At 41.0% G+C, this 12,323-nt stretch overlaps 1 protein-coding gene across 1 annotated transcript in view; it reads left to right on the forward strand.

Annotated features, from left to right (window-relative positions):
- ERBB4 (erb-b2 receptor tyrosine kinase 4) overlaps window positions 1-12,323 on the forward strand; it is a 474,646-nt gene that overhangs the window by 368,743 nt on the left and 93,580 nt on the right. The window contains exons 17-19 of the mRNA XM_065751277.1: window positions 5,664-5,796; window positions 7,596-7,718; window positions 8,196-8,294. Coding sequence (XP_065607349.1) covers window positions 5,664-5,796; window positions 7,596-7,718; window positions 8,196-8,294 — 355 coding nt within the window. The remainder of the gene's footprint in view (window positions 1-5,663; window positions 5,797-7,595; window positions 7,719-8,195; window positions 8,295-12,323) is intronic.

Raw genomic sequence — 12,323 nt, forward strand, 5'->3', positions numbered from 1 at the left:
GGTGTTTCCTCCACTTGTACTCTGAAATGTTTTTCTGATCTTTATTCTTTACAAGTCAGTTTGAATGGGTACTGGATGCTGCAGAGAACAAAGTAATGATGTCTGATTCATCAGAAATTCACCTTTAGCGATCAGGTTGTTTTGTACCAAACTCTGCTTCTCACATCTGTGTGAGCAGACACCTACCTATGTGATTGTTGGCTACCTGTAAAGAAAAAATAGCACTCGTTTCACTTGGATCCAAGTGAAACATCTTGCTGGTAGTGCTGACTGCAGTGTTTACTCATGTCTGCAGTCACCGGTGGAGCAAACTGAGGGCACGTTGAAGTAACTTCTGGGCTGCTTGGACTTGACTTCAGCTGCCTCATTGAGAGGTCGTAGAGACTGCAGGGTGAAGGAATTGGGCCTCCCCGTTTTGGCAGGTGCATATCATGGGTACCAAAACATCACAGCAATTAAGGCATTAGAGGGACTTCCCTGAATGTCTGTTGCACAGTGAGGGAGTGTTTCTGTTCAGTGTCTGTGGTCAATTTTAAGCCAGGAGGTATGTTCTCTGCATGACCCAGCTCCATTCAAGTTTAGGTTGCCAATTGCATGAGCATGAAGCAGACAAACTGATCTCAGCATATAACATCCTGCACCAGAATGCGCTTTGTGGTTCTGCTTGAGAAAATGATATGTTCTAATAATAATTTCTCATACACAGACATAATTGTTGAGCCTGTGGACTCTAACTGATTGCAGAAAAGGCTGCGTGCTGCAGGTTGAGTTTATTGCCTCTAACAGGAAGGCTTTATGCAGAGAGAGACTCTGAGCTAATGTTGATGGGTTTGGTTTCAGAGCAGAATGTCAGCACCTGTGGTCTTTGAGGGGCTGTTTTCCTCTATTTGAGGCAAAATATTAATCTTTGCAAAGAAAATAGGAGATATGATAAGTTTAAGGATGATTGTTCTTTTGCTTGATGAACTGGCTTCACCTGTGAGTCTCATCTAGTGGATTTTACTGGCTTTCTGTCACAGATGAATCAGTCCCTATTACACGAAGCCTGACTTGGAATATTTTACAAGGAGCATTAATCCATTTACTTAAAGCAAAAGCCTCAAAACAAAGTCACTTGCAAGCTTTTAATGAGCATTCCCTCCTCGTGTTGTGGCAGAAGAGAAACATCTCAGCCTTAAAATGGGCTTTTGGTTTTACAGGGAGAGTAACCCATGAAAAGCATCTGTATCGATGCCGTAGTCAGTGGGACTTCAGTATTTACTCCCAGTCAGCTACATTAACAGGGAGTTAAAACATTTTTCTTAGTAATTTATGGTGAAAATAAGAGAAACGTCACTGTACTCCTGAATTATTTAAATGGCTGCTCAGTCATGATGCATCATAATAGCACAGTTGCTCTCAACAGCCCCTCTCGATCAGTGGGACATCTGTTCTGCTCGTGGCTGAGAATTCTGTGGTAAAGATGGTGGAAAAGCATTGAGCATGGAGGTTGACTCACCTAACATGCTAAGGTACTTGCTTAACTGTAGGGTCGGCAGAGTGGGACCTACAGTGTGTAGAGCTGAAGTTGCATGTTGAAAAGTCACAGCTAAAACTATCTGCCGCCAGACTTGTGCCTACAGCGAGGTGACAGTATGATGAAACGCAGTTTGCCTGTATCTAGATTTAAATGTGGAATTGCTAGGCATTGTGAGATCAGCTGTCAGTTACAATTTGTGATCACTTGTGATAAAAGCTAATGTGAATGTAAGAGGTGACATTGCTCAATGTTTAAACACCCTCAAATTAGGTGGAGAAAGGGAGACCGGACCGTCACTCTTGAAGAACAGAAATACAAAGCAGAGCGCATCTTAATGTGAATAATCCTAGCTGATTTCTTCCTGCCCTGGGAACATGTCAGTTGCCTGTCTCAAGAAAAGAATGCCTTGAAGGAAAGAAATTGGAGTTACGTAGATAAAATCTAAAGCAGTAGAGGGCTGGGAAACATTGAGGCAGGAATGAAAAGCTTGGTTTTAAAGCTCAGTTTATTTATGTATTGTATTAGGTGGGTTAATGCCAAAGATGTAGAAACAGGTGTTTTCTCACCCCTACTGCATGGACCACAGCACTACTTCCTTTCTCTTCTGTGTTGTTTTCCAGTCTAGAGTATGAGACCATACTAATTGAGGTCAGTAATTAGGCTTCAGTACCTTACTCTCAGAGCACTGTGGGAATTGCAGATGTGTTGATCTTTCAAAGAGGGTGGAAATACATAGGTCACCCTGTTGAGCATCCTTGTCCATCTTGGAACACTGACTTTGAACTTTTCGTCTCAGATTTGGTGGGCAGGAGTGGGTAAACTGTATAGGCATTTAAAAAGAAAAATATTTATTTCTCCTAAGGGAGCACTAGAATCTGACTTCCAAATTTTAGCCTGTTAAACACAGTTTCCAGTTGAGAAGGCACAATTTTTCACACGTAGAGCTTTTTTTTCCCCTCTGCCTACCTCCCCTTTCTGGTTATTAATTGAGGATTCTGTCCTCAGCTGAGGGAGGGGTGAGGAATAGCAAATTAATTATGTGGGATTGAATTATGATTCAGAGCCATTTTTCTTGGACTGCTGAGTCTATTTTGATGAGCATGAAAGTTCAGAAATGCCTAGTAGAGAGTTTTTTTTTAACACCCTCAGGAGTAGATTTCCAGTGTGTATAGGAAGATAGAGGCTGTATCAGCAGTTTTCTGGTGGTGGGCTAGTAGTGGAGCTGTAAGAAATGTGAGCTAGAGTCAACCTCTGGCTGTCCATACTTCTGCTGGATGGGCAGGGTTGACATAAAACTGCTCTCTGCCCTTTAGTTTAGCCCTATCAGGGACATGGGGCCTCTGTGCTTTTACAGGTGGCTTTACCAAAATCTCTTTTTGAGGGCAGCATAATTGTCACAGCATTAGCATTGCTCCTGTTAATTTTGGTGGAAGTATTTTTAAGTGGAAAGTAGTCTGTAGTGGACAGATGGAGACATTCACAGAGGTCGTTGTGGGGTAGTAATGTAACAATAATGTAAACGGATTGCATCCTTCATGCTGCTAGTGAGAAGCATTTCTGTGCATGTCCAGGACTATGTGAAACTCAACGTGGTTTGTTGCATGTGCTGGAAAAAAAAGATCAGATTGAAAAATAAAACATGACAGAATAGGAGAAAAACCTGTATCTCTGATCAGTAACACCTTGCAGGGATCCATGTTAAACAGCCTTAACAGTTATCTGAAGGAAAGGTAAATGGTGATTTAATGACATTCACCCAAGTATTAAATTTGAGATACTGCACATGCAACAGTGCTAGAAAAACTACACAGGGGAGCTGAGGATGACAGCAGAACAGATAAAAAAGCAAACTCAGCCTAATGAACCTAAGTAAAAATAACCTAAACGAGTTGGTGACAAACAAAATAACTCAAATGCTTAGGAAATAACCTGTACGTGGTTGAAAACAGCAGTGAGACGTGATAGTGAACGGACTGATGATACCAGAAGGTACTGATGGCAGTGGCTTGTGTAACATGCACCCTCTAACCTCATTGCTAGTGACTTTGGGGCTTAGCTTTGTGTTGGCACAGCAAAGAGAAGCTGCATCCGTTTAGGTCTGCGGTGTTTGTATGTGTCAAGATATCAGTAGGGGTGGTTGGTTGGTCTACGAGTGAAGGCAGCTACTCATTGTTCAAATTAGGACTTTTTGCAGTTCTTTGTTCAGCTCTTAAAACAGTTTTTTTTTCCCTCATACGCCATAGTATTCCTGTTTTGTGGCCTTTCGAAGTTCAGTAATTCATTTGTATTATCATCTGAGTTTTCATGAGCTATGGTTAAAGCATATTTTGTTTTAGTGACTAAAGGTTTGGTGATTTCAATTCACTGTCAAAGATGATCCTTTTAAATCATTGAGAGTTGATATGATGGATATCTCCTTGAAAACTGATTACTTATGGTCTATCATTCAAATACTGCTTGGACCACTTTGAGTTTATACTGTGACATATAAGTTGATATTGGCAGTTGTTATGGTGGTTACTGATAGCATTTTGAAGTCGAGATCTCCTTGTTTTGTCCACCTATGGTTTGGTGGTGGTAGAAATCCTATGGTTGTTCATGTATCATTTAAAAAAATATCCTTCTGCTGCAGAGCATTAGTGTTATGTTCCTAAAAGTCTTCTGATGGCTAATTTAGATACGGGCTTCAAAATGGTAGGCAGTGGTGATGTAGGTACACCTTAACATAGCAAACCAGGTCAGATAGCGCTGCATCCCACTGCTTGGCTTTGTGCTATGATGTAAAGGAGCAGTGAGGGATCAGAGAAATCAATTTACTGTTTCCGTTGGAGACTCTGAAATTTTCAATACCTGTGTGATACTTTTATTTGATAAAGCCATAATGTTTCTTTCATCTCCATTCAGACATAATGGAGGAGACTATTAAACCAGAGCAATGATACTTCTGCAGTCTTGGCAATTGTTAACCTATTTCCTGTAGTTAACGAGACGTGATTTCTGCACCGCTTTGCTCTTTTTCCAGCCACTGTTGTAGGGATGTTAAGCACTGGTTGTGTTTACATAAGTTGGTGGCTTTCTGTGGAAATAACTCATTTTAGATATGATTTTGAATGCTCCAACCCGTGTTATAGAGACAGAGAAAACTGAGTGAGGGCAGAAGTTGCTTCGAATTGTTCTTTGGCATGAGTTTGTTTCTCTGCACTGACTATGTGGGAGAAATCAGAATGTACACACCTAAGACAGAGTATATTTTTGAGACAGTCTTTTTGTTTTTTGCTTGTAAAATGTATGCCAGGTCATTTTATCTTATCGTTGTTGAGAAGTAAGCTAATAATTACAGCTGTTTTAGCTCAAGATCCTGGAAAGCTGAAAGGCGTTGCAATGAGAGTGGGGAGCAGCATTACTGCTTCAGCTCAAAAGCTGACCCCAGTTTGGTATTGTTCACGGGATATATTTTAGCTCTCACTAAACAGTCTTATGTTCAAGGTCTTGACTGCTGGAAAGAGGTATCAGAACCATATGGCTGCAACTGTAAAAACTCACACCAAAGCATTAGTGTGGAATAGTAGCGGCCAAAAAGAGTTTAGAGGGTGCATGTTACTAGTAATGGGTTACTCTGTTGAAACAGTAGTATCCTTTACTTGAGCAAGGCTTGCATGTGTATGATGCCCCCTGGTTTCTTCGACACAACATTTTTGAAGTTTCTTCTCCCTTCTCTAACCTCAGGAAGATGTGTCATGTTGGTAGTTCAGGCAATTGTTTTATCCCCGTAGCTGTGCGAACAGATGGGTTAATGTAGTTGCAGCCAACGAGTAAGTAGAGGAAAACAAACCTCTTGCAGTAAAACTGCAGGTACCTGTATCTTCATTTTGCCATTGCAGATTTGCGTTTGCTCTCAAAGTGCATGTTGTGTCCCCTTGTCCACACAACTCTTCACATGTGCATGGCAGTTTGAAAAAAAGTGGATTTGTTATCTTGTTGGAAATCAAGGAAAGTTATTAGTATGCTTGTCGATTTTAAACTTGGTCCAGCTAAGGAACTGTCACACGACAGTGAGCTTTCCAAGTGGTTGTGTTTTGTGTACCCAGTTGTTCTCTGGTCTGTCGCCCCACCTAACAATGAAGTCTCTGATTCTGATTGCTAGAACCCCTTTGATTGCTGCGGGAGTTATTGGTGGCCTCTTCATCATTGTCATCATGGGCCTGACGTTTGCTGTGTACGTTCGACGCAAGAGCATTAAAAAGAAGAGAGCGTTGCGGAGGTTCCTGGAGACTGAGGTGAGGGTGTGCTCCTTCTCACAGAACTCCTGTCAATTCAGGAAGATCTGCATGTTCATCTAGCCATGTTTCACCAGATTTTGGAGTTGTCATACTGCTGTCAGTTAAATTTCCCCAGTCTGTTTTCCTAAATACCTTTATTCCTGGCTTGAGTTTGTATAGCTTGTAGAATACTGTTCAGGTTTACAGAAAGCTTTACAGATATTTACAGGTGCAGGCTTACAGAAAGCTTTTAGGTATGTTAACCTTGCCATCGTACCAGCATTAAGGAGAAATGATTTTAGGCAGGTGGTTTTCATTGTACCAGCTTTGACAACAGCTCGTTCTTCATTTGGTCAGATAAAAGCTGTGGCTGGTGGGATTTCTCCTGAGGGACTAAGATCTTAATAGAAGTAGTAGTAGAAGATCTTGGTATGTGGGGAGGCTATTGTCTTGCCTGTGAAATGTAAGATTAAATCAAGAGTATCCTGAAATAAACACACACAGCCTCAGTTCACTTCTCTCTTTCTTGCTGGAGGTTGTAATAAACCTATCTTTTTCTTGATCATTCTCAGTAAGACTCTACAAGAGTATTTTTAGAACCCGCAATACTACTTCTCCCAGCTATTCCTGTGCTGATGACCTGCAGTACAGAAGCTATTTTCATCCTTCTCAAACTGGAAGTACAGAAGCATACTTCCAGACTGTCTGGTTTTCTTTAGTAGGAAATCTTTCTTTCACCACATTAATACTGGACATCTAAATAGGAAGTAAGGAAGAGAACTATTCTTTAAAAAGTGCAACTCACAAGTAATTTCTGTGATAGCGTGTCTTATTGTTGTTTGGTGGTTTTATGTTTTCATGCTCAAGTAATTTCCAGCTAATGATATTCCTACCTGAACTATTATAGTCCAGTCAACTAATTAAGTAGTCCATGATGCTGAAAGAACCATAGCAGGAGTTCTGAAACCACTGAGCACCTACCTTATGAACAGACAACTTTGGAATACTGCAGTGGTGCAAATCCTATTGGAGTAGGAGTAGCCTTCAGTTATTTCTCTCAGTAATGGAGCAAGCTGTTTTTTGTGGTTTAGAGTATTGTCCCTTTCACTTGTTCTTTAAAAATAAATTTAAAAAGAACATTTTGCTTTTCTGACAAGCATACTACAGTATCGATTTATAAAGTCATTTTTAATGGTATGTCCCATTGTGGTTTATTTATAAAGTGTCTTGGGACACAATTGTCTTCTTGAACAAATCACTTAATTGTGCCTTTTTTTTCCCCAGTCTATTATTGGCTATTAAAAATTGTCTCCTTAAAGTTACACTCCTTTGTGGTACAGCATAAGTTGAGAAGAATAGTCCCTTCCCCAAAACAGAGTGAGAATATGAGGAGCCGTTTAATTAGGGTTATTTAAAATAAATACAACAAACTTAAGAGCCACCTAAATGGGCAAAACTATAATGCAGTCCACTGATAATAAATGCTGTATTTCTGTCACATAGAGAATATTTATATTGCCTCCATTATCAGAAGTACTTGGGTGCATTGCTGTGATGCCAGTTCAATTTTCAGTTTGTAATTCCGTCGTGCAATTCCTGGTGGAAATAATGTTGAGCGAGGATATTTTTTTTTCATAGCATTGCTCAGTTTCTTAGCATTTGATTGTTTAGAAGTGAGAGATTGCTCCACGAGGTGCCATATCAGCAATCTTCACTGTCTCGTTCTACCATTTAACTGGGTTGGTTGTTCCCAACATAAACTTCTCATGGTTTTTCATGCTTTCAAATGTTTAATGCTGTTGGGCTTCACTTTGTAGCTTGTGGAACCCTTGACTCCAAGTGGTACGGCGCCCAACCAAGCACAGCTTCGTATCCTGAAGGAAACTGAGCTGAAACGAGTGAAGGTTCTTGGCTCTGGAGCCTTTGGAACAGTATACAAGGTAAGAGTCTTCTCTACGCAGGGGTGACTAGCCTCCTTCAGCTTGTGAACTATCAAGTTCTTACCTAATTGCTGGTGGTACTCACTAATGGGATTTTACTGTAGCTTTGGTGAGTTTAACATCAGGTTCTAGAATAAAATAATCCAGCGTTTTGTTCAGTTTTGTGGGAGTCAGTAGGTAGTGAAAAACCACATGCATCTTTGTGCTTACATTGTCCCATTTGAAGACAGTTGTTGACAAGAAATCTAAGAGGATCTAAGGACATTTGCTGATGTCCAACCATCCACTTACATAAGGGTTTACTTCTAACGTAAGAAGTAGTTTTGTTAGATTTTGGTTTTTCCTCCTAATAGCGTATTCTGTGTATGTTCAGAATTGAATTGCATAATGCGACAAAATACACCAGAAAGAAATAACTGAGTGAAATTTTGGATCATTGTCTTACTAGTCTTCTGTCACTTTGCCTTATCTTTCTAGGGTATTTGGGTCCCTGAGGGAGAAACTGTAAAGATTCCTGTGGCCATTAAGATCCTTAATGAGACCACTGGTCCCAAAGCCAACGTGGAGTTTATGGATGTAAGTAGCTTTGAGTCTTGGGGGGGTCTTTCTTGAGTCCGCAGAAGTTGTGACGAGGAATTTCTGCCAGTTTTCCTTAAATAACAGAAGGTTTTTACGCAGGACCAATATCATGCTGGTGTTCAGCATGTGCTACGGTGTGATGGCCTATGCACAACAGCAGCTGATTTAAAAGGGACATCTCCTTCTGTTAGTCGTTGGCAAGCTGTCTCTGTGATAATGCATTCTCCATGGTAGCCATGCTAACAAAGATCTAACACCAAACAAAGTTTACAGCTACCTCAGCTGGGGGTAGGTCGATGCTGTTTCGTTGAAGTAGAAGAGCTGGACAGGTCAGTATGAGGGCAGTGTTTTGCCGTGGTGAGATTATTGCCTGTAGGTAATGGTACTCTGGGAACCCTGAATATGTGTAATACAGCAGTAACATCAGTGAAAAGGTGGTGAAGGGCTGGGTTTTTCAACATGCAGATGTCATGGGCCTCAGGATGTCTGGAGTTTTCTTACATGTGGCTGTTCCACCACTGGAAAGCTGAAACTCCTCTGTCTCACATCCCAGCAATTTTCTGTTTCTATGGCAGAGAGTATAGGGATGAGAGAAGGAATTGCAGGGGAACTTCTTGCCATGTATGCAAGTCTTCACTGGTGTAGAACTCACAGGAACGGAAGCTTAAGTTTGTTCTGCTTCAGTTTCCCTGAGAACTGAGCACTGAGTCTGGGAGCAGTCAGCAGCAATAAAACAGGGGAAAAAAAGATATGCCCAATTTTGAAATTTTCTGGCTTTACTAGTCTAAAATACTGTTAATAAAAGGTCAAGGTCATCATTTTTATGGATGTTCAGTGTTCAGACTTTCGCTTTGTGTCAAGATGAAGCCTCTTTGGCACTTAATGTTTGTGTCCAAATCAGAGGCAGTATTTTGAGGAGCAATGGCAATTCGCACTTTGTTGTAGAACCCACTTGTGAACTTGAAAATTACATAGGACTTTTAAGTTTTTGAAGCTCTATTGAGTGTACAGCCTTAATTTGATAAGCTTTAATGAGACCGTAGACCACAAGGAGATTGTACTCCCATTATATTATCTACTCCTACATCTAGAAATTAATAACAATGTACTGTTACAGCTCTAGCTGTTTCAAGCAGCTCCTTGTGGGTTCTCACAGTGGAACTAAAGCTGTGTGTAGACCAAGGTGCTTCCTATGCTTTTTTAAAGAGCACTGCACCTGAACGTTTATGTCGATGACATTCAATAATAGTTGTGTACAAACAAAGAGTAAGTGGGCTCTGTTTGAATGAAATGAATTGCACTGAAGGGATAAAGAGGATTAGATGTTTGCTTAAAGGACAAATAATGGTCAATGGCACAGCTCCAGAAAAAGGAATCCGGTGTTCAGCAGTGCACTGAAGTGAATGCCTAGGGGGTGGAAGGCTTCTGAATGCAAGCTGCCTGTGCACTGTTTGATGTCAGTGGACAGGAAGATGGAATTGATATTGCCATACGGAAGTCAGTGGAAGTGTACGACTTGTAGCAGATGAAAAGCTGCCCTTCTGATAGGGAAATCATAGTAATCGTTCCTTCCTTAATATTGATTAACCTTGAAGCATGTTACTAAGAACGTGTAAGGTTCTTTTTAAAAGACCGAGTTGTGTGTTTGAGGTTTTGTAGCGCAGTTTTATCAGCTGACTTAATTCACTGGACCTCCTTCCCCTCCAGTGTATGCATCTCATTGAGACTTTTTTGGGGTGCTGTAGAGATTTGAAGTACATAACATGCAGCCACACTAGGTGAGGTTTCTCCTTATATTAACGTTCTCTCATGCGCGTGCCTCTGATCCAGAAGTAACCAGGTGGGGGAATGGTGTAGGTTATTGTGAGCCCTAAAGGTCAGTAATAACCTGAAGGTTACTTCTAATCATAACTAAAAATTAATTGGACCCCATCATCAGCTGATAGGAGTAACAATGAGAAGGAATTACATGTTGTGTATCAGTGCTGCATTTGATATGTGTGCAGTGGTCTGTTACATTCCTCGCTGTACAAAACTGTTAATAGGGCAAATAAAATTTCACTCTTTAGCGATAATTTTTCACTCAGTAGTACAGAACTTCCTGCCATCCTTGCCTCCTAACTCAGCCATGTGTTGCCTTGAACATCTAGCATTTTAGTAGATTATTTTTATGTGAAAGGAAGGTGTAGGTTACGGTTTTAATGTGACCGTGGCTTTCTGTCCCAGAAGGGGCATAGTTTTAAGCTGAAAAGCTATTATGAGGAGATACTCTTCAATGAAAGATATCTAAGCAAAGTTGTAGTAGGAAACTGTTTTATTCCTCGTCAGAATGAGGCGTTGGTCCGTGTAACTGTGCTGGATGAAATGACATTATCTATTGACGTTATCTTATTAGGAAAATTCATGAGAACATGTGAAAGCACAATCCATCAGTTGTTGTTTTTTCAGTAAGAAGAGTGTTATGAATGGCCTTGTCAAAAGCAGTTACTTAATTTAAAGTTACATAGGAGCTAACTGCCATTAGGAGCGTAACGGACATTGACTTCAGTGAAGAGTCTGACAGTCTTTTCAACGGGAAGGGGAGGTTAATGCCAAGGAGGTATCGTGAGTTATTCAGCTGACTCGATTTTTTTGAACTTAAGTGTAGGTGTGCTTTTGTTGGCAATTCTTACTCAGTTGTGTGTGTCTTTGTACTTGCAAGTAAAGCTTAGTATTCCCTTTAGAGAGGCTGTGGGAAACATAAAGCCTCTTGCAAACACCGGTTTGTGTACTCAGGGTACTTGGGACACTTTGCTGTACAGCAGTAGCTGGTACAGACAGCAGTGGCATGTTCCGTTGGCTTTGCTTTAAACTTCTGATGCTGGCACAATGGGAGTGCTAAAGCTTTCAGATACTCTCCTAAATGTTATGCTGAAAGGAAAGGAAAACATTTGGCTACTGGGCTGTCATTTCAGCACCTGGAACATCTGCTAATGGATCTGTAATGACTGTAATGATACAGTGTATGGTGTTAGCACCTCCGATGGCCAAACACCTCCCACCAGGGGATGATGAATTAGCTGTCAGCAAAAGCTGCATTCCCTATTTGGAATTTTTCTATAGAGGATGGCAGCAGAGTCTGTTTTCTGTGCTTTCTCCTCAAATCCCCATTACATTTTCTTTAACATTGCTCCCTGCTTTCTTATATAGTATTTTTCCTATGGTAGTTTGGTAGTCTGTGTCTTTGCATATTCCTTACTGCCTTCTCCAGGGAAGCAGTAGAATGCGCATGTGGGTTAAGGGTGGTATTTTTTTTAAAGCACCTTACAGAGGTTGTTGCTAATGTTCTGTAAAAGGTAGGTTTGATTTTATTTTTTTTTAATTAGGAAAAATAAACAAAACCACAAAACAATTCATTCTGAAGTTCAGATTGGTGGTCATTTGTCTCTGGAATAATTTTGCAGGTTAATGAATTTCCCCTCAGGCATTGAAATGGTTTGCTGCTCGGGGTGTTTTCAGCTCCCTGCTAGGCTGCCCACACCTCAAGGTCCCCAGAAGGGCCCCGGAGTCTGAGCTCTGAATACATATGTGTTTGCTGCTGCTGTGCCTGGGGGAGTGTGTCTGGGAGGAGAGCTGCCACACGCTGCTGGCATCCGGAGGGAAGGTGTCCTGCCCCTCAACCTAAGGCTGGTAGCAGTAAGAAGAGATGAGCCTGTTGGGGAGGTAGGAGAAGGCTTATTATGAGAAAAGTTAAATAAGCAGCTGAGAGGCTACTTGATAATTGAACAGGGACTTGCAGTTTCACTTGTGAAAACAATTTCTCCTCCTCAGCCTCTAATTATTTGACTGTTATGATTGTCTGGTAAGTCAAGTAGCCTGATCGGATGGTTTTAACATCAAACCAAACCCTCAGCAGATAATGTGATACATTCCAAAGACACACCACAATTGGAAAGTGTAGCGAGCTATCTTTGAGGCTAAGAAGTATCTTAAAATGATTGTGTCTTGGGGAAACAGGCGATTGATGAGAGCTTTTCCTTTCTAGCC

This window comes from Cyrtonyx montezumae, unplaced genomic scaffold, assembly GCF_038088225.1.
Source record: "Cyrtonyx montezumae isolate F1298 unplaced genomic scaffold, pur_monq_1.0 scaffold_7, whole genome shotgun sequence".
NCBI lineage: Eukaryota > Metazoa > Chordata > Aves > Galliformes > Odontophoridae > Cyrtonyx > Cyrtonyx montezumae.